The 25,213-nt window shown below is 42.7% G+C and overlaps 1 protein-coding gene across 3 annotated transcripts in view; it reads right to left on the bottom strand.

Moving 5' to 3' along the window:
- Positions 1 to 273: 273 nt before the first annotated feature.
- LOC125635670 (alcohol dehydrogenase 1-like) overlaps positions 274 to 25,213 on the bottom strand; it is a 100,768-nt gene continuing 75,828 nt past the window's right edge. For 2 of the 3 annotated variants that reach the window (XM_075127333.1, XM_075127334.1), the window contains 3 exons: positions 3,153 to 3,288; positions 1,421 to 1,559; positions 274 to 771 (listed from right to left, as the gene is read on the bottom strand). In XM_075127333.1, the coding sequence (XP_074983434.1) occupies positions 747 to 771; positions 1,421 to 1,559; positions 3,153 to 3,288 (300 nt within the window). In that variant the 3' untranslated portion in view covers positions 274 to 746. Of the gene's footprint in view, positions 772 to 1,420; positions 1,560 to 3,152; positions 3,289 to 3,540; positions 3,668 to 25,213 lie in introns of those variants that run through there. The other variant, XM_048847650.2, reaches the window with a different exon arrangement.

Genomic DNA, 25,213 nt, shown 5'->3' with positions numbered 1-25,213 from the left:
GCTGTAGAACTCCATACTCTGAGAGCAAATAGTAATTATGGCAACAGGCAAAAGGAGGTGGTGTCCCTTCTACATCGATGGTTAGCTTACAGAAGTGTCAGTACACCCTGACCTAAGCAAGTAGAGATCGATATTTCTGATCTCTCCACATGTTTAGGAGGGAAAAACACAAAGTTTGAATTAGTTAACTTTACTTTAGACCCTGATACATTTACACAAACATTGCAGTAAAGATCACAAGAGAACATGCAAAGCAAGAAGCAATTAGAAAACTAGTTTCATGCATTTAATGAAATGTTACAGTAACAGAAGGTCATTATTCAGTTTGAATGGGAAACCCAGGCTAACAAAAGCATTACTCTTTTCAGCTGATAAATGTTTTCTCGGATTACATCTGTGTTTCAGGAGAAGCCCTGTGTGAATCTCACTCAAGTTATGTGCTGTTGGTTGCAGCTTGGTTGGTACTTGCTCTTGGCCAAATTGTGGATTCCAGAATTGCTCTGCTCTCTTTCACACACCTCAAAGCTATGGATGGAGGTTTGAATTCTTAATCCAAAACAAAAATGATTCCTCAATCTATTTAGATGTTTCCAGGTTCAGATAGGCCAAATTTACACAGCTCTAGAAGCAAATATTGTAAAACCAACACACTAATAAAAGTTTTGACTAAGGGGAAAAAGTCAGACAGGTGATTCTGCAGGAGAAGTGCTGTGCTGCTCACACCCTACTCCTCATTGCTCAGGGGCTTAAAACAACAGGATGCTGTGAATACTGAAACAGAAAATGGAAGAATTAATAGAGAGAACAATCATCCGTACACTGACATTGGATATCTATTACAACAAGCCCATTCCCCTCCTTTAGTTATTTTCACAATTCCATTTTGTTGGCTGTGCAATGTGTAAATTGACTGCAGAGACAGAGAAGTACCCCTTGCCCAGAGAATAAGGATAATTTCTCCTAAATCTTCATGTGTACCGTATTGCCAAATTTTCAGACTTAAGTGCCTAAAGTTAGGCACCTAAATTAAGTATTTGGGCTCCTAAATAAGTTTCTTGATTTTCAATTTCCAAGCACTCAAAATTCTCACAGTGACAGGCCACCGTCTTTCTATTTACACCTTTTAAATGACAGATAGACATGAGTCATGAGGTTCAGATCTTGATCTCAGGTTTCTTCCAGTCTCAGGATGACTTGACTCAGGATTCTTGTTTAAAATCTTTATACAGATACACACAAGCTTTGAATACAAACATTCTGAAAGTTTGTGGAAAAAGGGGTCTGGATCAGTTTCCATTTTGAACCCATCTCTTATCTATCAAAAAAACTGGTCAAGAAATGGCAGAATCTTTCTCTGGAAATTCCTACATCAGACTGAGTCATGAAATTGTCATTTAGACAAATAAATAAAATATCTCACCTTTTCCCTGCCCACAGCAGTTTGAATCCTTCATTGATTTTATCATATGGCAAAGTGTGGGTTATTAATGCAGCTGGGCTACACTGCTTGTTCATGTAATCAGACACCAGTTTAGGAAGAGGGGCCTTCAACTTCCACCCTTAAAAAAAACAAACAAACAAGCAAACAAAAACAATAGCAGCAGCCTATCAGAAGAATGTGACGTACATAATACCCATTCAAGAAGGTAGAGGGGACGAAAAATCATGTTCATAAGGTGAAGATGGCTTTAGCTGCAGATGTGTTTACCGTAACAATTAATTCTGCTTCACAAGGCTACATTGGCATTCAGGACTCAAATCAGCACCCCAACACCTCAGAGCTGTAATGAGGTCACCAGACTGTGATTGTGAGGACACAGTTTGAATCTTTGTGTTTTGATTCCAGAATTCCTGCTAATGAGACGAGTAGCACCAGCGCTTCCTTGTCAGGATGGGTTGATTTAAATCAAAACTATTTAAATCACCGATTATAATAATGATTTAAATCAGCAAGCAGGAAACCTTAATTTAAATACTGAATTTTAGTATTGTTTCAATTTGTATTTTTTTTTGTGATTTTCTAAAAGAACCCAAAAGTTGATACTTAGTGGCTGGTAGACATTAAAACATGTTGATTTGCAACTAAATATAGCCTTTACACTAAATCTGGTACTTCTTATGCTAAACAGGAGGATACATGACAACTATACCCATTTATTTAACTTAACATATATTTATTTAGATTCTTAATTTTTAAAGTTTTATGTTAGAAGATGGTGAACGATGTATTTCTTATTTACTAGATGATGATTAACTTTTCACTTGTGATCGGTGTTAAGCTCTATTTGGATGGAAACTGGAACCCAAATAGAAATGTGCAAAAATGGCATTTTAAAAAATTACTTAAATGTGCTGGGTACATGAGAATTTTTTTCCAAACACATTTTGCATTTAAAGCTAACTGATTTAGTAAACTGTAGTTAGTGAATTGAAGTGATTCTTTCTGTCACCCATGACCTTCAAGATTTTAGAACGAGTAGAATTTCATCTTCTCACACCTAGTTTTTATTTGATAGGAAGAAGAAATCAAGCTTTTCTGCTTTTTCAACTCCCAATTGTTTTCTTAACTTTGAATGAACTAGTCATTGAACTGAACTAGTTGAATAAATGGATATGGAGTATGTATGATCCTTGCACCTGCAGAAGAGATTACTGCTATCAAAAGCTGGGTTAGCAGTTCAACACACACTGGTTCCAGATGCTTAGCCAGTGACCTCTACTAATTCACTGGTTTGGCTTCCTTTAAAACTTCAGTAGCAAACATGGGCTGCTTCGTATTTTTCTATTTAGTGTAAATTATTTTACATACGTTGTCACAATTTCAAATGTAATTTTTAATAGGTTTATTTTTAAAAGAAAAATATATTTAATTTAAATAATAAAATCCAATCTAAATGAAAAAAATCTGGTATTTTTGATTTTTTTTTAAACCATCAATTTTTATCCACCCTGTTCCATACTATGCAATGTCTATGCAACTTGTAGCTTCCATCTCCTCTGTGAAGGTTGCATTTCCATCTCTGGCTGTTCTCCTGCAGCAGGACCTTTTCCTTGCTTAACCATGAGATCAAGATCAAGAGACTGAACGTTCAGACTCTGAATGTCACAAGTACATCAGAGCACTAGGACTGCACTTCCGCTTAACTCCTTACCTCCAATCAAACTCTCCTTCCATTGATGCCCAGAGAACAGCAGCATAGGGTCAAAGGAGATCTGTGATCCTGAAGGGGGTTCTCCTACCAGCACACAAGTTCCATAGCCCAAGTGGCACGATAGCAGGGCAGCCATCTGTTTTAGAACACAGACATGTAAAGAGGGCAGGAAGGTTATGAAACAAGCTTCCATTCAGAGCTGGTTGTAACTTTTCCATAATACTGAAGTTTGCTAAAAGGGAGACTATGCGCAGAATAACTAGGATAGGGCCAATTGGCGATACCCTGACGCCACAAATAATCCCATTGAAGTCAACGGGAGCTGCTGGGTGCTCAGGCACTTGAAAGTAAGGTTACTAACTGAGGTGCCTAATCAGAGGGTATTTACCTTTCAGTGACTTGAGTTCTTCTGCAGGGTGTTTTATCCCTGTGTGCGCTCTACCATGGGACATGCATGTGCCTGCACGCTCTTGTTTGGAGATTTGAATTAGCAGTGACTGCAGGTCTGCACCTGTGCACCATGCAGCCTCATGCCCCAAAGCGAGGCCACAGAGAGGAGTGGAACCCGCCGTCACTCCAGAGTAGCAGACTCCACTGCAGAGGGGAGGGAGGGCGGGAGGTGGAGCACCCATAGGGACAAAACGTCTTGAAGAGCTCTACTGAAAGGTAAGTAACCGCTCCTTCTTCTTCGAGTATATGTCCCTATGAGTGCTCCACTCTAGGAGACTTCCAAGGAGTAACTCAACACAGAGGTAGGTGCTGAGGAGGTGGATCCAAGACAGTGGGGAGGATGGAATCATCAAGGGCCGCCTCCATCTTAGATGCAGGTAGGGGATCGCGATGTCTGGAGAACATGTGAATGGAGGACCGAGTTTGCAAATTTGGATGATGGGAACATAATAAACAGGGCCCAAGAAGTGTATTGAGCCCTGGTGGAATGTGTTGTCACCTGGGGGTGGGAGTTGTATCCTAGTGACATTGTAACAGGTTATGATGCAAGCTGAATCCCACTAACAGAATCTTAAACAAGAGATTGATTGTTCTTTCTAGCTTCCAAAAAAGGATATGAATAATCTTGGAGAAATCCTAAAGATTCTAGTCCTGTCCAGATAGAAGGGAAGTGCCCACCAAACATCTAAAGTGTGAAGACTAGCCTCTTCTCTTGTGGAGCAAGGTTTGGGAAAGAAAATTGGAGGATGGATACTTGAATGATTTGAAAGTCCAACAAGACCTCTGGGAGGAATCAAGGATGTGGGCGTAGTGTTATCTTTGCACAGTAGAAGGCAGTGTAAGTTGGGTCAGGAGCTCTGTGTTCTCCCACCCTTCTACGTGAGGTGATGGCAAGGAATGGTGTTTTGAAAAGGTGGAGGAACAAACAGGTGGCCATTGGTTCAAATGGGGGGTTCATTAGGGCACTGAGGACCAAATTAAGGTCCCCATGGAGATGAGGGGATATGAGGAAACAAATGAGATAAGTCCTCAAGGAATCTGGGTGTGGAGGGGTAGGCAAAAACTGAAAGGCCCTCAATAGGCAAATGAAAGGCCAGAATAACTTCCAGGTGTACTTTGACTGAACTCATAGATAATCCACTTGTTTTGAATTCCCGCAGGTAATAGAGGATTCTGGAGAGAAGATCTTCAGAAATGGATAAAGTGATATGAACACCAAGAAAGAAAGCACTTCCACTAGTGCAGGTAAGTTTTAGGTGTGGAGAGCTTCCTACTATTGAGAAGTACAGAGTGGACCTCCACTGAGCAGTCCAACTCTAACATCGAGAACCATCAAGGAGCCAGGCCTTGAGGTTCAGAGACAGGAAACTGGGGGATTCATGATGCCTGAGTTCTGTGTCTGGAGGTCTGATAGGAGCAGGAGTCATTGAGATCTCTACAGAAAGGTGAAGTAGCTCCCAATACCACACCAGTCTGAGCCAAGAAGGCACAATCAGGATGACCTTCACCTGCTCCTGCTGTTATTTGACCAGTGTCCTGAGAATGAATGAAGTTGGAAGGAAGGCACAGAAGAGGCGGTTGGGCCAGGGAACTAGAAGGGCCTCCCCTAAGGAACTGTGGTCAAGTCTCCCCCAGGAGTCGAAGATTTACCATTTTGTGTCGTCCAGGATTGGAAAGAAATCCGCGACAGGGCTGCCCCAAACTTTGCAAATGTTGCAAAAAATCGGGATGTTGAGCTCCCGCTCATGGGGTGCTGATGGAAAAGAGTCTGCTTCGGGCAATGGCTGCTGTGTCATGGAGGCCTGTTCGGGAGACCACGGGGATCTCTATGCGATGTGTAATGTGCCAGTTCCACAGTTTTAGGGGTTCTGTGCATAAGGACTGGGACCTTGCTCCCCCTTGTTGGTTTATATAGTTCATCGCTGCCCTGTTGTCGACCATTAACCTGGCACGACAGCTTTGAATGTCACCAAAAAATGTTGGTACACGTAATGAACTGTCCTTCGTTCTAGAACATTGGTCTCAAGCAACATTTCTTGTGGTGACCATTTGGCCCTGCACTGTGGAATTCTGTAAGTGGGCTCCTCAGCCGAGCAGGGAGGCATCCATTGTGAGGATTCATGTTGATGGTGGGCAGGAGAAAGGGGCTCCCACACATACCTTCATAGGGTCTTTCTACCATCCAAAGAAGTCTAGAACCCTTGGGGGTATATAATTCATTCGGTAAGGCTGTGCTTATCTGGTCTGTACACAGTTCTGAGCCAGCCTGCAGACATCAAAGATGTCATCTCTCATGTGGCGTAATACATGCTGAGGCCCACATAAGAGCTGAAGGAAGGGTCTTATTGCTGTCTAAGGCCTCAGCTGTAAGTTAGTGACTAAACTGGAAATGATGGAGAACCTATCCCCCAGAAGATAGGCTCTGGCAGTTTGGGTGGCCAGGGTAGCTCCAATGAAATCTATTCTCTGAACAGATGTCAGCGTGGACTTCCCTCATTTGATAAGGAGGCCAAGAGCCTGAAACAAGGGGAGGGCTCTGTTTTGTTGCTGATTGTACCTTGGGAGCAGATCATCCCTCGCAAAACCAGTCATTTAGATCAGAGGTTCTCAAACTGTTGTCCGAGCTCCATTCAGGTGGTCAATGGATAGTTTCAGCCACAGGCGTGGCTCCACTAATTAGGTGCCTGGACCCTGGAGAAGACGCACATGTAAGGTGTGGTGGTAGCCTTGGAGGGAATAGGGGCTAGGTGGCAGTAGACAGGGGGGTGAGAAGACAGGATGCGGGGAATTTGGGACACACAGGGCTGCGGAGGCCAGAGAAAGAGGTGACTTTCCCCAGCTCCAGGGCTGTGGCTGCCGGGGAGAGACAGCCCTCCTTCCGAGCCTCAGCTCTGTGGCTGCTGTGGCGGGGGAGAGACCCCCCCCCTCCTTCCCAGACCCAGCTCAGGGGCTGCCGCGGCAGGGGAGAGAGGGCACATCCATCACATTAGAAAGGTAAGACTAATGATATTACAATGAGTTGTATGCTTTTATCTGTAGAACAAAAAATGTTAATTATTATTAAGGTTTTTTTTATATAACGGTTTTATCCAAAGCGCTTTACAATAGTTAGCTAACAGTACAAACAACATTTGGAAAGAGCATTAAGTGGTCCGCTGAGATCCTCAGTAATTTTCAAGTGGTCCGTGAAAAAAAAAGTTTGAGAATCACTGATCTAGATTGGGAAAGACAGCAATGCCATCTCGATGTACCTGCAGCTAAAGAGAGGACCTTTGTGAAAGCCCATGGAGTCATGGAAAATGCAAAGGGGAGAACATGGTATTAATAATGCTCTGAGCCAATGGCCAACCGCAAAAATGTCTCTGGGAGAGTTGTATAGTGACATGAGAATACATGTCTTGAAGTTGAAGAACAGTAAACCAATCTCCCTGATTCAGGGATGGGATTATGGTAGCAAGAGTCAGCATCCTGAAATGCTGTGAAAGGATATAGGTGTTCAGGTTCCTGAGGTCTAGCATCAGTCCCCAATCACCGTTTCTTTGGGGAACCAGGAACTATTTGGAGTAAAAAGCTTCTTCCCACAAATTCTGGGGGAACTGGCTCTCTCGTTCCCTGAGTGAAGAGGGACTGAAATTCCTGTTTCAAGAGACGCTCCTGACAGGGGTCCCCGAACGGGGAAGGGGAAGGAGTGGGGAACAGACTGGAAGTGGATAGAGTAACCTGTAGCCACCACCTCTGAAATCCACCTGTGCATGGTGATAAATTCCCAAACAGGTAGGAAAAATGCATGAGGTGGTCCCCAAAGGGAGGGTGGAGGTTGCGTTTGCTCAGCATATTCAGAAAAGAGGATTATTTGAGGCCCTCAACCAGGCCATCAAAATGGTTGTTTGGAGGAAGGTTTGGGTAAGAAAGTTGTTATTGGGGTTGTCCCTTTACTATGAGGCCAGGATCTCCTAGGAGACTCCATAGTCTGGAATAGGCCTGATATTGTTGATGTTGGAATGACTGGTATTGTGCTGTCTGGGATTTACTGACACGTCTTTTTTCCAGGCACATAAATTCCAAGCACCCTCAGGGTAGCGCTAGGATCCTGGAGGGAGTGAAGTGAAGTGTCAATATCACAGCTTTTATCCTTCAAATGGGAGATCTTCCACCATGTTTTGTACCTCACAACAGCAGTGACTAAAGAATGTGAAGCTGTCTCAGTGTTGAGGGCAGCCTGTAAAGAAGCCTGTGCTCTGAGCTAGCCCTCAGAAATGACAGTTTAGAACTGATCCCTCTTGTCCTGTGGCAATTAATTAATAAAACGAGTAAACTTTTCATAGTGATTAGAATCTTATTTAATGATCAGGTTTTGGTAATTTGTTACTCAAAGTTGCAACTGAGGAATATCTTTCTGCCACCTCCCTGTTTGGAGGTGTGGATCTGGATCTAGTCTGGCAGTTTCTCTCATTAACTGCATCCACCACCAGGGAATTGTTAGTGGGAGAAGAAATATTCCATCCCCTTGGCCGGTATAGAATTTTTTTGTCTGCCAGTTTACAGGTAGGTTCTAGGGTGGTGTGTGTTTGCCAGAAAGTCTGGGTTGGAGATAAAAGTGCATCTTTAATGGGCAAAGCTATTTTGCTCTGGGGGGTGATGTGAAGAATATCCATAAAAGAGTGCTGAGACTCTTGTACCTCTTCCGTGGAGATTTCACAAGAGTCTGCAAGTCTCTTCATTAGGTCCTGAATGACCTAAAATCATCCATGTAGGATGGCGGAGTTGGCATTACGACCAGGAGTGTGAAGGAGGAGGACTTATGAGAGGATGGTGTATCTTTCTCTGGAGGTTGTTTTAGTTCCTTCTGCTCTCCGTCCTATAGTGGAGAGGCATGTGGTACCAGTGATTGCATGTAAGATACCAGTGGCTGTTGTGGAGCCAGGAGAACATTCAGCCATGTTTTCTTGGGGGTAGGAACCCAATAGAACTGGTCCACATAAGGGTTCCAGGGACTCTAATAGGCCCATTGAGGAAGTGGGTAGGTTGGGGACCCTAGGGATTTACATGAGCAGAAGGTCCAGGGTAGCTTCTGGACCCTGGTGAGGCTGAAGAACACCATACCAGGATTTCGGAGTCAGAGGTATCATTCTTATAAGGAGGAGCTCTGGGCATTGGTGCTGGAGAGCAAGTCAGAATCTGAGCTGGTGGTTGGGTAAATACCAGGAGACTAAAACCTGCTGCAAAGTGCCGAGAGGTGGTGCCCAGTGGGTATAGAGGGACCTGAGGAAAACTTCTCTCAGTACCATGGAGAAGAGGGGACTCTGGTTTCTCTGAAACAAACAAGTCCCCTTGAGACAGGAACCTTGACAGAACTGGAGGGCTGTGATTGCCAATTACCAGGGCCCTACCAAATTCATGATCCATTTTGGTCGATTTAACAGTCATAGGATTTTTAAAATAGTCAATTTCATGGTTTCAGAGGTTTACATCTGGAATTTCATGGTGTTATACCCGTGGGGTCCTGACCCAAAAGATGGTTGGTGGGGGGCTGGGCGGGGTGGGGCGGTCACAAGGCTATTTCAGGGGAGTTGTGGCCGGGAGCCAGCTCTAAAGCCAGTGCCACCACCACCACCAGCACAGAAGTGAGGGTGGCAGCGAATTGAGGGTGGGTTACCATATGTCTGGGTTTTCCCAGCAGCCTTCCGAGCGGGCTGGGAGGCTCACAGCTGGGGCTGCAACTTCCCTGCCCGGGTCAGAAGGCTGACAGCTGGGGTCTCACCCTCTCTGAGCGGGGGGAAGAGGTGACAGCTGGGGCCTCACCCTCTCTGCGTGGTGGGAAGAGGTGACAGATGGGGCCTCACCCTCTCTGAGCGGGGGGAAGAGGTGACAGATGGGGCCGCAGCCTCTCTGCAGGGGAGTGACACCTGGAGCTACAGCCTCTCCGCATGGGGGGAGGGGGTGACAGCTGGGGCCGCAGCCTTCCCCCCGAGTTTCGGGACAGACAGCCACCTTCACTTTTGTGCCACCTTCAGAACTGGGATCCCAGCCAGCAGCCGCAGAGCTTCCTGCAACCCAGGGAGGTTTCTGGCAGTGGGTCTGACCCGGCTCCAGGAGTGGCCCCTGCAGGGGAAGAGGAAGGCCCATCCCTCCCCAGCCTGGGCTGGGACTAGCAGTTGGAGCCCATCCCATGGTAGGAGCTCCCAGATGGGGTGCCCCCGGCCCTGCCCCTCTCATACAATAGCCAGATTTCACAGTCCATGACACACTTTTCATGGTCACAAATTTGGTAGGGCCCTACCAACTAGGTTTGGTGACACCTGGCTAAAGGCATCAGCTTGTCCTTTATTTTTGATATTTTGTTTTGCCTCCTGAGTAGAGAAACTGCCATCCGGCACTCTAGGGGTTAAAGAAAACCTTTGGGTTCAGCAAGCCCCACCCTGCTGTACTTGAGGCCAATAGCAGGCTTGGAGGGGGTAGAAAAGAAGGGAGCTGGCTCAACTGAGTGCTAATTAGTGGGTGTGCACTTTTACTTTTCTATCTGTCTGAAGGATTGATCAGTTATCTACCAGCTAGTGCAGCTACTTGAGGTAAGTAAAGGCTCCCCTGCCAAGGAGAGACTACAACTAAGCCCCAGCACTTGGGGCAACTGGACTAGTGGGACCATGCCCCAAACTGAAGAGACCTGTAGGAAGTAACCCAAGGAAGTGGGTCTTGACTCCCTGCTGGGAGGGAGACCCCATTTCCCTTGTTTAGGGATTGATCTACATAGGGCCCTGAGGTGGGGGGAGGGGCTAGAGAGGGAGGGTCAGGGTTCCCCTACCACCCCATCTTGCCTTACAGACTGAAAGACTGGTGATCTAACCCTTAGGCTGCCTGGCCATGGAGACCCTATTGCACCCCCTTTCCTCCAGACTTGTCTGGTAAAGGCATTTCAGCTTATATTCATAACTTTTACTATGCATTTTGTACATATATTTCACCATGATCTTGGCTAGCAAGTTATTGGTTTTCAAATTATAGCTCACACAGTATATTTTGTGCAAAGATTACTAGAGTAGTGTGTGGGGTATGATGAGGGGTGCATTTAGGTCACAAGTGTTTTCAACTTCATTATTGAATGGGAAGGAAAGGACTTACTAGAGTTCACTCAACTCTGATGCTGTGGCTTCAGTGAGGAGCTCTGTGCTACACCCCAACAAGGAGCTGTCTCCTCATCTGCTGTTGCAAAATCATCTGCAACAAGCTCTCAGACTGAACTTTGTGTGATGTTTCTCACCATGAAGTCCTTGACGTGTAGGCTCTTCACTTGGACAGAACTAGTTGTATATAATTAGCATTACCACTATGGTCCTAAAACAAGACCCCACTACAATAAGTAACATACAAATAGGGTCCTTAAACAGACTCCTTACCAAGGTAAGGCCACACCAGCTCTGTTCTACTACCCAACTGTTTCTGAGTTGTTTTAAAGTTATGGTGACCCCTGAAGTGTGACTGAAGGAATTCTGGGTACAATGCTTATGCAAATGAAGTTTTCTGTAGCCCTGCTTCCCCCAGTTCATGGATAGATGGGAGCAGAGTGCTCCTTCTCCTTTGGAGCTTTAGGCCACAGACCTGCCATTATCATTATTTAAAGTTTATATTGCAATAGCTCCCACAGGACCAAATCATAATTAGAGCTCCATTGGACCGGATGCTATGCAAATACTTATGACAATACAATTCCCTGCCCTGAAAAGCATACAACCGAGAAAGACCTACATATTCCATATAAAAGGGAGTGAGCTAAAATATCTAATCCATGTAGTTTTATACACCTAAACTCTTTTGCTCCATATAAATATATGGAATAGGTCTCGACTCTGTCTATTGACCCCTTAAGCTATTAGGTGAGTTTTGAGGATGCAGTTACAGGACCTGATAATGACTGATTCTGGGAGGATAGCAAAGGGGTGAATGAGTGAAAGGGAAGCTAGAATCCTACTGTTAGCACACCCTGAATACGAAGTGCAAGGGTCTGCACCACCTGAAACACTGGGCATTGGAGTGGTGGGGCATAGCCACAACCCCATCTTCATTCCACACCCACTAGAAGCTGGAGGCTAGTCCCAGAGGGAGTGTACACTGCATCTTTTAAATGGCTGCTGTAGATACCACCTCAGTGTGTAGTCTCCAATGTGACCCAGGAAGCAGTCTGTTTGCCTGTCTCCTCTGTATTCATAATGTTTCTGGCAGCTGCCTCAGCATGGGGCGCCTCTAACCTCCTAAAGCAGATGTGGCTTAAAAAGCCTCAATATAGCTCAACATGTTCAGCTAAGCATTCCTATTTGGGGGAGCTTACCCAAAAGAGACCTTCAGAGCTTTTCGGGTCATGCTCTCAGACAGCTTTTAAAGTTTTGTCTTTATATTTTTACAATGCTATCATTTTGTCATTAAAATTACATGTCTGAGGGTATGATTTTATCGATCATTTAAATCTGAAATGATCCAACATTATCGACATGATACCATCTAGTCAGGACAGGCAAGTTTGCAGCTCTAGCAGAAAAGCAAAAGGAAAAATATAGCTAGCCCTGCAACTTATTCAAAGTAGCAAACCATCAGGCATTCAAGAATGGATGCATTTGTGTGCCCCTACAGCTGAAGATGCACCTATTTGCTGGTTACAGCATGTGGAAGTGCATGCGTCGTAAGAGGGAGGTAGAGAAAATAACTGAATGTAGAGATCCCATGCCATGCCCGTGTTATGTGATCACGTGCAGTATAGTTTGTCTAAATGTTGCTTTCCAGGACTATATCATAACATAACAGTCTGGTGCAAGTCTCAAATGCTAGGCTATTTACACTGAGGTCAAGGGCTTCTTAGCTTTTGATCTGTGCCCTTTATAGCTGTATTCATTTTAACTCTTCCTAACAGATGTTTTTCTGCCTGAAAAGAACTGCAGCTATAATCTAACTGCCTAAAATTGTAGGCTCTGTTGTAAAAGATGCAGGGGATAAATTGTCAATACATGCTGTCCAAAGTGTAATGACAGTATTTAAAATTTTTTTATGACTGAACTCTGGAATGAGAACAATTTACTAGATTAAGAACAAAAAGAATCTTTCATAAAAATGAATATTTAATCCATGTAGTTAGTCATATAATTGTTCAGCCTCGGTTCTACTATGTTTCACTATTTTTTTTCCCCTCAAGTTTAAAGATAACCTGAATATGTTAAAATAATGGGAGGTTGTCAGTCATATTCTGATCCTTTAGGAATGCATGTATGTGGAATGGTTGGGATTCCGAACTCAACCTTATTCCATATATACGTGTGAATCTTCTGAATGACTAATGTAGTGATTCTAAAAATACAAGACCCACTGGATCCATAGTATTTAACATAGAAGAATTTGCTTGTGAGGGACACCTGTGAAATATGAATATCCCAATTTACCAAGTAACCCTAAAACCAGAACTTAAGGCCAAAACCTGATTATAAAGATACGAAAACATAGCACAAATGTGGATTGTAAAAATCTCTACAGCAGTTCTCAACCTTTCCAGACTACTGTACCCCTTTCAGGAGTCTGGTTTGTCTTGCAAACCCAAGTTTCACCTCACTTAAACTACTTGCTTATAAAATCAGACCTCAAAAGACAAAAATGTCACAGCACACTACTACTGAAAAATTGCTCACTTTCTCATTTTTACCATATAATTATAAAATTGATTAGAATATAAATATTGTACTTTAGCATATAGTATATAGAGCAATATAAAACAAGTCATTGTCTCTGTGAAATTTTAGTTTGTACTGACTTTGCTAGTGCTTTTTATATAGCCTGTTGTAAAACTACATGAATTGATGTACCGTCTGGAAGACCTCTGTGTTCCCTCTAGGGGTATATGTATCCCTGGTTGAGAAACACTGATCTGGAGACTATGTAGCCCACTGGCAAGGGACACTACTAGGACTGGCTGGAACACAATTCCATTTCATGAAAAATGATGCATCAAAAAACAAATTCATTCATATACAAAACAAAGATGTTTTGAAGGCTCATGAACAAAACAAGGGAGAGTGACCCACCTCAAATTCGCCCATAGACTGGGTAGAACATTCAGCAGGCATGTGGGAGAACCAGTTTGAAGTCCCTGCTTCTAAAGATCAAGGGCTTCAACCAGGGTCTCCCACATCCCTGGTAAGCACCCTCACCACTTGGCTATTAGCTATTCTGGGATCTCTCCCCCATCCTGGATCTTTATATATATATATATATATATATATATATATATATATATATATATATATATATATATATATATAAAGAAATGAAACATTTCTTCACAACTCTTGGTTTTGACAAAATGGTATTTTTCTACAGAAAAAAGTTGTCAAAGCTTGACTAGCTCTTGACACTACAGTAACATAACTATCAAGCAGATCAGATAATACTTTTACAAATTTTCCCTGTAAACTCTGTCAAGATGGTCAGAGCAAGTCACTGAAGGGTCAGATAGTAGGACTTGGTGATACAGGAGCAGAGTAGACCAAGGTCTCAAAGCCACAGCTATCAAGGAGAAGTACTAGTGGACTATATCAGCATGTACCAGTTTTCTTCAAGCCTCAACCTAGCATCACCTGAAACAGAACCATAGAAGCAAATAACTCGGTTATATGGCCCTGATCCAAAGCCCATTGAAATCAATGGAAAAACGCCCATTGATTTCAGCGAGCTTCGAAACCTATTCTGTGTCAATATGTAAAGTATGGAGGCTTTTAATAAGCCTGGTTAGCTACCAAGTTTTCCTATTAAGCATCAGCCATTCTGCTGATGGAGCAGGACTGCGGAAGACTGTCCTGATAACCAGCAACATACTCTTTAAAGAGAAGTGTCACTGTTAATTAATTTCTGGTGGCCCTTATTTAAGCAGCTATTGCAGACTGTTGGTCAAATTCAGTGTTAATATAAGACAACAGCTCTGCTAGAATCAGTGGAGTACTACCCCTATTATGGGCTTTTTTTTTTAAGAATACAAATGTCTTGTCATTCTGGCTGGTGGCTGAGTGTGGGAATCAGGTTTTCTGCACTTACAGTGATCATGAGAACTAAGTAATAAGAGAATCTACTGCTGACTACAAGCTAGTTATAATTGAAGGAAATTTTTCTTCCTTGTACTGTTTAGTACACTTAGAGTATAATCATTCCTCAGGATCAGCACAAGTTTTTCCTTCAGAACACAGGCTAAAATGTTTGAAATATTGTGTTATCAACCTGTTTAGTGCTCATATGGGCCTGTGAGGTTTAGGAACATTAATAAAAATCTTTCTAGGAAAGTGGTCAATAATAGTGCTCCAGCAAAAGACTCAGACTTTTCAGTGTCCTTGATTCATCCTGGTAATGTCTTTCCTACACATTACAATGGTCTGTAGAAAACTACTCCTCTCCCTGGATGTCTCTCTATGGAGGAGAAGAAAAATTGTTTTAATAAATCACAGTGCAACATCGCTACCATCCACAGCTCTGCTCAAATAGCTGCAGTCTGACTCTGTCTCTGACTTCAGCTAAACCAGACACTCTCAGGGATTGGATCATGCACTGCATAGGGGCAGAGCACTCCTTATACGTGCAAGGAAAACCGTGCTCCGAACAAGACCAAGGAACTCAATCCTGCCTTAATGAGTATGGTCTGTCTAGGCCACTTTCACCTGCACCCAACAGTCGGTGCACCATGGTTTGGGAATCTCTGCAAGAGAAAGGAGCGGACTACGGTAATGCACGTTGGAGCTCAGGGCAGACAAGTAATATAGCCTGGGTTTGTGTTACTAGTCCATGACCCTCCTCATCTGTTGGGATCTTTCAGAGGGTTCACTGGGGCAGCAATGGCCAGGAGTGTTCCTAGCAGTGTGGAACCTGGAGCCATGCTGCCAAGGAGTGGGATTAGCATTACAGTGGGCCAGAGCTAGTGTAGAGGCCTTGGGCAGATAGAGGCTATACCCCTGATTTCCTTCTAAGCCTCTGTGGATGGGCCCAGCAGGCTGTTCTGTCACAAAGTGGGGTAAGCTCCCCTGCTCTGGGCACTTCACAAAACAAGGCCATGTCCAAAGGTAGGTCAGACTCCTAAATCCATGTTGTGAAACCTTAATAAAAGTGGCCTGATACTCAGAGGTGTTGAGCATAAGCAGCTCCCATTGACTTCAAGGAGTTATGAGCCTAACTTTAGACACCAAGTTTCCAATTTTAGCCATGGGCCCTGTGCTGAAGAATACATCTACATTTAAAAGGACACAACAAGTGAGGGTCATAAAAAGCTTCCCAAAGGTGGAGGGGAGGGGGAAGGAGACAAAGGGCTCTGTTCCTCAGCAAGGCATACACATTTTGATAGCTCAGTTCCTTTTTATGATGGTGATTATCTGTTTATCTATTCTCCCTCTCACTTCCCACAAATGAGACAGCAAGATTTCAGGAGGGATGTGAATGAATGAACATGTATTTGGCAAGCATTCAGAGCAGTGTATTAAATAGTTTGTGACTTTCACTAAAAGTGGATATAGTGGAGTAGAAAGTAAGCAGGTTTCACTGTACACAAGAATGCTTTATTGAAAGTGTTGTCAAACTTACCACTCCAAACTCCAGTTTTCAGAATTAAAAAACCTAGCTTTATTTTACAATTTGTTCCACGTTGCCTTATGAATTCCTAGCCTGGTAAAGTAGAGGGACATATGAGAGAGAGTTAGACAAACTGAAACCCATTAAATGTCACTTTTTCCATCCTAAACGCTTTATCAGTTTGGGCTTTCTTGTTCTTATAAGCAGACTTTCATTTTAATCTCTGCAAGTAACACTCTTAATATTCAATGGGTTTTTTTATGTGTATATGTTTTTAATTACAACCAAAGTGTTGAAAGATTGAAAACCAGATACTGTGCATGTGTTAATACCTTTAGGACATGAATATGGATATCTATATTTATTAACAGCTTAAGACAAGTGATATGGCATTTTTGAGGCCTGATGTCAGTGATCTGCACAATGACTAGACTGAAGTAAAGTCATACGTCTCTGATTTAACAAGACTGTGCAGAACTGTATGTACATCTCCCAATGCATTTAGTGCAGGGGTGGACAAACTTTTTGGCCTGAGGGCCACATCAGGGTTGCAAAACTGTATGGAGGGCTGGGTAGGGAAGGCTGCGCCTCCCCAAACAGCCTGGCCTCCACCCCATATCTGCGCCCCCCAAACTCCTGACCCATCCAACCCCCCCCCCGCTCCTTGTCCCCTGACTGCACCCCACACTGGGACCCCACCCCCATCCAACCCCCCTGTCCCCTGATTGCCCTGACCCCTATCCACACCCCTGCCTCTAACCTCCCCCTGGGACTCCACCCCCTATCCAATCCTCACTGCCCCCGGGACCTCTTGCCCCTTATCCACCCCCCTGCCCTTACCATGCCGCTCAGAGCAGCAGGAGCTCGCAGCCCCACTGCTGGCTGGAGCAGCAGACCAGAGCACTGACGGCGCGGTGAGCTAAGGCTGTGGGGGATGGGGAACAGCCTCCCCAGCCGGGAGCTCAAGAGCTGAACAGGATGGTCACGCAGGCCAGATGTGGGCCGTAGTTTGCCCACCTCTGATTTACAGCAGGCCCATTAACCATGGTTGAAAAGGCTGCAATACCACAGCCAAGACGAGAACTAAGTGGACTGGGTCAAAGAAATTAGAGTACCAGATACTGGAGATGCTTTGCCACAACCTTGTCCAGTATTATCCTATCAGCCAATCATCTGCCAAAGCTCTCCCTACTGTGACATCAGTGACAATTCCAATAAGACAAGCTCAACCTCCAGATCCCCATAGGGTAAGAGGAACATTCTCATTGCTTTTATATATTTTTGGCTTATTGAATATTCCTTTGCCTCTCTAGTCCATGATCTTGGCTTGTGGTCACAATAATGACATGATCCTGTGAAGTGCTGAGCCTTCAGCTCCCATTGACTTCAGTGGAAGATAAGGATGCTCAGCACCTCAAAGTATTGTGCCTACGTGGATTCTGTGGTAGAGACGCATCTGCTTCGAGTGCATTTAATTGACCCTCCAAAGTCATTTTTACACCCTGCCAGGGATATGGTCCCTTAAATACACATGACAGTGGATGGTGTAAGACATTTTCCCCCCACCCATGAGTTAGAAGTGATACATAAGGAGAGGAATGAAGAATTGCCATGTGAGTCCAGAGAAAATGTGTGGTAAGAGGTGAAAGTGAATTCAAGAGTAGATTTCACTAGGACTTCTAATGAAGATAAGCGATCTCAAAAGAAGAGATGTGACTGGAGAGCTGAAAGACTAGAAAATTTCTTTAAAAAATGGTTGCAGGAAATGAAAGGATATGACCAAGTGTGCTAATGGCTGAGAAAAGTGGGAAGGTAACACAGAAGGTCAACAGAAGAACCGTGGAGATCTAGGACATCTACAGTAAATGAAGACCAGCTGCAAGGATTATTTAAAAAGCACATGAAATAATATATTCTGCCTAAAAGTACTTGGTTAGATCTTTCACTGGTGTAAATCAGCATTGACTAAAGTTCCATCCTATTGTATTTAGTTTTATGACACATGACTGGTGTAATTTCACTTGCAACTCTGCCTTTGGGGAAAGCATCAGTGCCATGACCACTAACTTAAATTCAATAATTAATATTGAATTTAGGCAGTTGAGTAATTAAATTAGAAATTCAGTAGGACTGCTCATGCACTTAAATTTGAGCACATGCTTAAGTATTTGCAGGCTATTGGCGTCTCAGACTGCAGTCTGATCTTGTAGCCCAAAAACTTGCAAGGGAATGAAGTATTGGACTCAAAGTGTCACCAAAAATGCACTAAAATGGTGTTAAATTGACTTTTTTCTTTTGAAATTTATCTTGGGATGTTCCACTGAATGAATTCTTATTGGGAAAGAAAACTATAAGTTGCTTGACTAACCATCCTTTTTTATCAATAGTTTAGTTAACATTCTTTATTTGAGATAATCAAGATTTTCATTCACAACAAGTCTTCAGTTGTTTACTGTTTCATTGTTCTGGATACTTATTATTATATAGAGCCAAATCATCAGATGTAAATTGGCATAGCACTATGAAATCCAGGGAGGCACAATGATTTATACCAGCTGAGGATCTGGCCTGTCTGTAGATCAATAACCCTTTACAAATATGTGTGCCATTGAATTTGGGGGGATGAATTTCATTTTCTTTCATTATTGGCTCATTAAGCACAAACTGTTTGCCAGATCTTATTAAAAAGAAAAAGAGAATGAAGACACTTGCATGACTTTTTTTAACAAGAATCTGTGCAGCTTTACACACATCATTCCTAATGTGTCCAGAATTACCGGAAGTACAGGGATTAGGTTAGTGGGAGCAACTATCACATGCTTTCACAAGACCTGTCTCTAAAGACTAAATATCTTCTCAGCACTGCCCTAAAGTAGCATATTTTTGCAGAAGTGCTTGTTTCTTTTTGTTAGTGGACTCCTCTTAAAAACCCAACGCCTCCCCTCCAGATTTTTGCATTTTAATATACTCCCCTGATTAGAATTGGCAATGATTAGAGATGCAGCTTGGTTATTTCTATCTTAAATATGTACACAGCTAAGTCCTTGAAAAAGTTTACAATCCCTTCAGTTCTGCATGGTTAACTCTACAGATCTTGACCATTAACATTCAGGACTGAAGTGGTTAAATTTCAGCAGACCCCTTCTCCCCCCAAAAAAGGGTTGGAGAGTGATTTGAACTTGAAGAGCAATAAGAGTCCACTGTTGTACTAAATGGCTATCATAGCTACAGAGTGATTTATTACAAACTGCGCTGCAAGGTACAAATAACCTTCAAATGTTACCAGAGAAGGAGATATCAGAGAAAAATGTGTTTTGGTGTCATGGATATCTCCCCAGACCACCAGCAGATTTTTTTCCGAGACACAATAGGACTCAGTGTCAGGCAGTAACATCCAGTTTGAAGAATAACTTTGTAAGCAGCTGCAAGACAATCTGTACTTACTGTGCAGTTAATAGCACCCCCCCACACACCTCCATCACCATTCCTCCCGTCCCCCAACTCACGCAGCAAACTTGAAATAGCTAACCTGACAATTAAGGCCTTCAAACCCAACTATGAAGTAAAGGCTGTGGCTGTTGCATAGTTGAATTTAGACAGTAGTTGGAAAGATTAAAGGCAGAGAAATGAGTTCCTGGTGGCTGAGACAGGACAGATTAGCTGCAAATTTGCTTGTTTTTAGTTTGAGTCCAGCTGCTATGCAGATGCAGAGGATCTTGCACAACAAGCATATTGATTGATTGTTATGACGTGGCACGTACTCAGAATGACAAGGTAATTTCAGCACACAGTGATGCTGAAATAAGTCATCTCAATAAGTGGAGGTAGGAGTACTAAGACAACCACCTACAGCATGTACTGACCCCAGAACCAATTTTTTGGAGGTTTGATCACATCACGAAGCTCATGATTATTCTGACAATAGGAGATGACCAATAGATGGAGAAGACGGGCTTATTTGTCTTGCTTTTAAGTATTCATCTTTATCACACTGTGAATTTTAGGCCTGGGAACCCAAATTATCTGAAAATACAGCCCACTTTCATTCAGGCTAAACAGATGTGCAGATTTGTATTGCTCATGAACTAAACAAGCCATTACTAAACTTTTTGTACTGAAGATACAAGCACAGGCAAAGGGTGGTTGGGTATTTTTGAGAAGACTTAAAATTTTCAGATGCAAATTCTTAATGTTAGGCCTGGACAGCCATGTGCCAGCACCTAAACAGAAGGGTTTTTATGTGCCTTAATATGGGATTGAGGAGCCTATTGCTGAGCACCCAGGTTTGAAAATATTGGTCTGTATATTTTTTGTATGTACACCTGGTTCAGGCTGCAGCCTTTTGACAAGCTTCCAGCATGGCCCTCCATAGTAAAAATTTTTGGCAATCCTGACTTACATTCTACATTTCCTTGTCCTTATGAAGTTTGTGTTCAAATTCAGCTTCCAGAACAGTCACTTCAGCACAGTTCTTGAAGTTGGCAGTTCTCTCCTCTACAGAAGCAGTAAAGCTTGGGCAGCGACAGTGCAAACCTCATGACACTACCCTGCCAGTGGTGAGATTACCCAAGTGTAGTTCAGTCTCCATGCCCTATTTATCTAATCGAGCAATCCCTTATAACACACCCATCATCTTGGTCTTTCAGCAGAAACTGCTACATAAAGGTGCCAAAGCATGTCAATTTGTGACTGGTTTTGGTGATATGGAACTGGGCACTGGAGTTAAGCCTCTCCCAAACTTGTTTCACACAGGCCACTGATCAGATGGCAACAACATGTGGTCACTACTGCCCTGACCAAATTTTTACCAGCAACCTTATTCCATTAGCAATCTCACGCCATCTGGTCCCACAGTGCTATAAATCTTCTGATGTATTAATAAACCAATTGAATATAGCTGTACATATTAATAACCAAAAGCAGCTGGTGGTTGTTTATGAGCTTGCTATTTTCCCTGATGCTTCAGCCACCCTAGTATAAAGTTATAAGTGAACTTCAAGGAAATGAATAGGGTTTTAATTTGTCTACCAGCAAACCAAAATAAACTAATCTTTCATAACCAAAGATTTTCATTGGAATGGAAATTATACTCAGTGTAAATGTCATTTCCCTGCTTATAGTTGAAGTTCAGCCCTTGAACAGCATTGTCTATTCCCATTATTACTCTCTAAACTCCTGACAGTTCTTATATTAATTGCACCAGATTGCTTGCCTTATGTTGTTGTCGTTTGTTTGTTTTGTTTGTTTTTTCTTTAAAAAGTCGGCATCCCTTCAAATATGGGTCAGGTAAGGAGAAGAAAAGGGAAGTTAAACTTTGGGCACGCTCTTTACTGACAGAACCAAAAGCTGGGTATCCCCAAGTACTTTCTCAAGGTAATTCATTACTAGGACTATAACCCTAATTAGAATGGAACTAATTTATAGCAAATCTGGCAAAAGTAAGACCTCATTTACTGTATTGATGGGCCCAAGCCATTAATTTCCAAACCAAATTTAATCTTTTTTTCCAAAAGGTTAGAGGTGTTTGGCTCTGTGGTTTTGTTTTCAATCCAACAGATCTGAACCAGCTGTGAATTTCAGATTTCAAAGTATGGGGATGTTCATATCTGTTGTGTTGGATTAGGCTTTTGTCTATATTATTGTGCAGGAAACTGACAGCACCAAATAGGTGTAGCTTAATGCATAAATCTCATTGAAATTCAATGCCATCTGAGTGTCTAATTTACTTAGGCTCTTAGAAGTGATTTTTCAAATGTAAAAATTATAATTGCTGTTCTACATTTCTGTTCAGAGTGAGGTTTTTGTGTGTGGGGGGCAGGAGGGGGGTGGTGGTGATTTCACACACTTCTCTATACACAACCTGCTTTTTCTTTGTTTAGAATGGATACATTAAACATAAGCAGAAGGATGTTACCAGGATGACCTAGCATGTCCACTGCATGGTTTGGTTATGCTGACTTCAAAGGACTCCTTCTGCAATTTATAGAAGTTCAGATGTTGGCTTTGAGAACTTGTATCACTTAAAGAAAAAGAAGAAAGGTTCCTTTGCCTCCCCTTTCCTCCTCCAATGTCTTTGCTCAGCAGATGCTGCCCAGGGCACCCTCCACATCATGCTATTTATAGTCCTTTATTTACAGGCTACAGCACCTCAGGTAGCACCATTTAGGTCTGACAGGTCAAGAGGATGACCTGTATGCTGAGGAGAAAGGTGTAAGGTAAATTACCATTCAGTCACCTGCATTTGGGGAATGTCAGAGGAGAAATGAAAGGGCAGGAACCCTCATCTTAAAAGAAACCATAGCATTGTTTTCAGGATGCTGGCTGAAGGCTGTTTAAAGTGATACTACCCAAAGGGAATTTTCCAGTTTGCTGGCTTTGTGGCTTGACTGAACTGGTGTTTAAGAAACTATCCTCTCTTCAGTTGCCACTGATAAAATTATACTACTTTACAAAAGCTGTTGAAAAACTACAAGAAAAACACACACATAGGAAACAAGTGCACTGCCAACATTCGCAGTCACAACCTGATCCAAAGCTCACTGTAGTCAGTGGACAGATGCCACTGATTTAATGACCTTTGGCAGAGGCCCTTAGTGCATGCCAGCAGCTCAGAACAACAACAACAAAAAAGCATTGGTGAAGTGGCTCATAAGACATTCATTCTAGAAGATGTGGGGCATCTTAGTAAGCATATTTAGGTACTTTTAAAGAAGCATTACGTCAAAATCTGCTCTGCTACACTCATGATATTCCATCAGAAGTTGTAGTTGCAAAGCTACAACTGAGGGCAGGATTTGACCCTGTAGTTCTGGAGGTATTTACATAAATGACTATCTATTTGACCTTGATACAGGTAATAAAAAGCATTGGCATTTTAATAAACCAAAAAGTATTGTCAAACTTAGATTAGGTATAGTTTCAAAATGGTATCCAAGGATACTCCATCCATAAAACCTATGCTAGGGCTTTGAAAAATTCTCAATCAAATCACATGGAGACCAATGGCCACCGCCAAAAGAACCATGCAGTCTGTTAGATGCTGCCTGTTCTGGTTCTCCCAATCCCAGGCTCTCTACTCTGAAATGTTTTTTAAAGTGAACAATAATCCTGTCTTCTGCAGGCCTCTCATGTTCATCAGAAGCAGGGCAGACAAAAGTATGCATAGTCTAGATATGGTAGCTGTCCCATTCTGTTGGTGTACTATTGTACACCAAGCCCCATTGTTCAACTGCCTGTGTTCCCCATAAAACACTCCAGTGTAATTCACATCTTTTGCATTCTGGTCATTCAGTCTTTTCTCTTTGGCAAATGTATTGGTGTTCTCCAGAACTTATCCTCTGTATGCAGCTCATTCAGTCTCCCCTTTTTAGTGAGTTCAAATTATGATACATTCCAAGTAATTGTTTAGATTTACATTCATCTGAGTCTCATCTCACTTGTTAGTCAGTGCACTTAAGAGGATGAAGCTGATTCTGAGCCACAGTCCCAGAGGTGAAAGATAGATGCTTTATCATATAAATCCCAAACTGTTGTCATTCTTTTTGTCCCATTTCAAGAGACAAAGGGATACAAAGTGGAACCTTTTCAGAGCTAGGCAGTGGTGAAAGCTGTAACCCTAGCTGTAATTAGTCATACATAGAAGCCTAATTTAGTGAAGGACTGGAAGAGTATGGAGTTTTTAATGTTTCAGACTAAAATGTATATTGAGTAAGAGTAGACCTCTTACAGTTCTGATACAAGAAGAACACCTAAGACATACTTATATTCTTAAAAAGTACAAGGATGAATGTGAATTTTGAAAAGGAAGAGACCTATTATAGTGGCATTGAACCAATTAAAAAGATACAACTGAACTACAACAATGGTCTCTTTCCATGTAAGCCTAAAAACACACACATTCAAATCCGGGTGTATGCACTTTCTTTTACACTGGCTTTGAAAAGAGAAAATAGTTTGCACAGAGCTGGGAGAAATTGGATTCTAATGAGATTTTTTTTCCCACATCTAAAATGAACACATTAGGGCATATTCTACTTTCTGTGCCTGCAAATTTCATTAATGTGAGTAAGTGATGAGTGTGTACTGAAGACAATAGACTCCATTGTGTCCCTCTGGTCTGTGAGCTGTGGGATAATGCTTTCATTGCTGGGTCAGGTGAAAATGCAGATTCAGCCACCTTTAGTCTTTCCTAGGTACTAGCTGCTTTTAGAAGTGCTCCTTTATGATTGGAAATTATTTTAAAAACTGGTCTTTGAGGTGCCTTGCGGTCAAGATGTGGCATAGGAAAACTGATCTGTCCTTCCCAGCACTTTACTCTATCAAATGCTGGGATAGAGATGGGGAAGGCTTCCACCTGGGGCAAAGTAAAGGGGATGGTCATTGACTGTCGAAATCATTTGAAAGAACACAGGTGTATTTACACTGTTTGGGGAAGGAAAAGCAGCAGAGAAATAAGGCAGAAAGGAAGGTGGGTGACAGATTGGTACCACCTAGATACCAGGGTGATTGACACTAGAAAAACAGTACATGGATGGATGTTGGGAGGATAGGAGTGAGTCTGTGAGGGGCCATAAGTTAGCAGAGATTTGCTAAAACCAGCATCTCTCAAATGTATATGCTGGCCAGCACGTACAAGCTCCAAGGATCTTTCTAAGGTGAAGAATGGATTCTTACTCATGTGAGTAATCTCATTGACTTCTAATTAAATTACTAGAATGAAGAACTGCATACAACTCTGTTGGCAGGGGACAGGCATTCTGCATGCTCAAGCCATTAAATGAACTGTATTGTGAGCTCCCAGGCCAAGGACCCCAAATCAGAATTTATATCCTAGCACACCATGCATGTGAAGAAAATGGTGGAACCTGACATTTCTGGCTACTGCCAGCTTTCTGATGTTGGCAGGTCCATTGAGCCAAAGTGATTTTCATCTATTTCAGCTCCCCAGAGCTGAAGACAAGGGTAGGAGATAGTTCTCACAAGGGCTTCCTGAAGTGTCCCCTTAGCTCTGAAATGATATGACAGGATGTTTT

Source organism: Caretta caretta, chromosome 4, assembly GCF_965140235.1.
Source record: "Caretta caretta isolate rCarCar2 chromosome 4, rCarCar1.hap1, whole genome shotgun sequence".
Taxonomy (NCBI): Eukaryota; Metazoa; Chordata; order Testudines; family Cheloniidae; genus Caretta; species Caretta caretta.
This window is presented reverse-complemented; position numbering and strand designations above follow the sequence as displayed.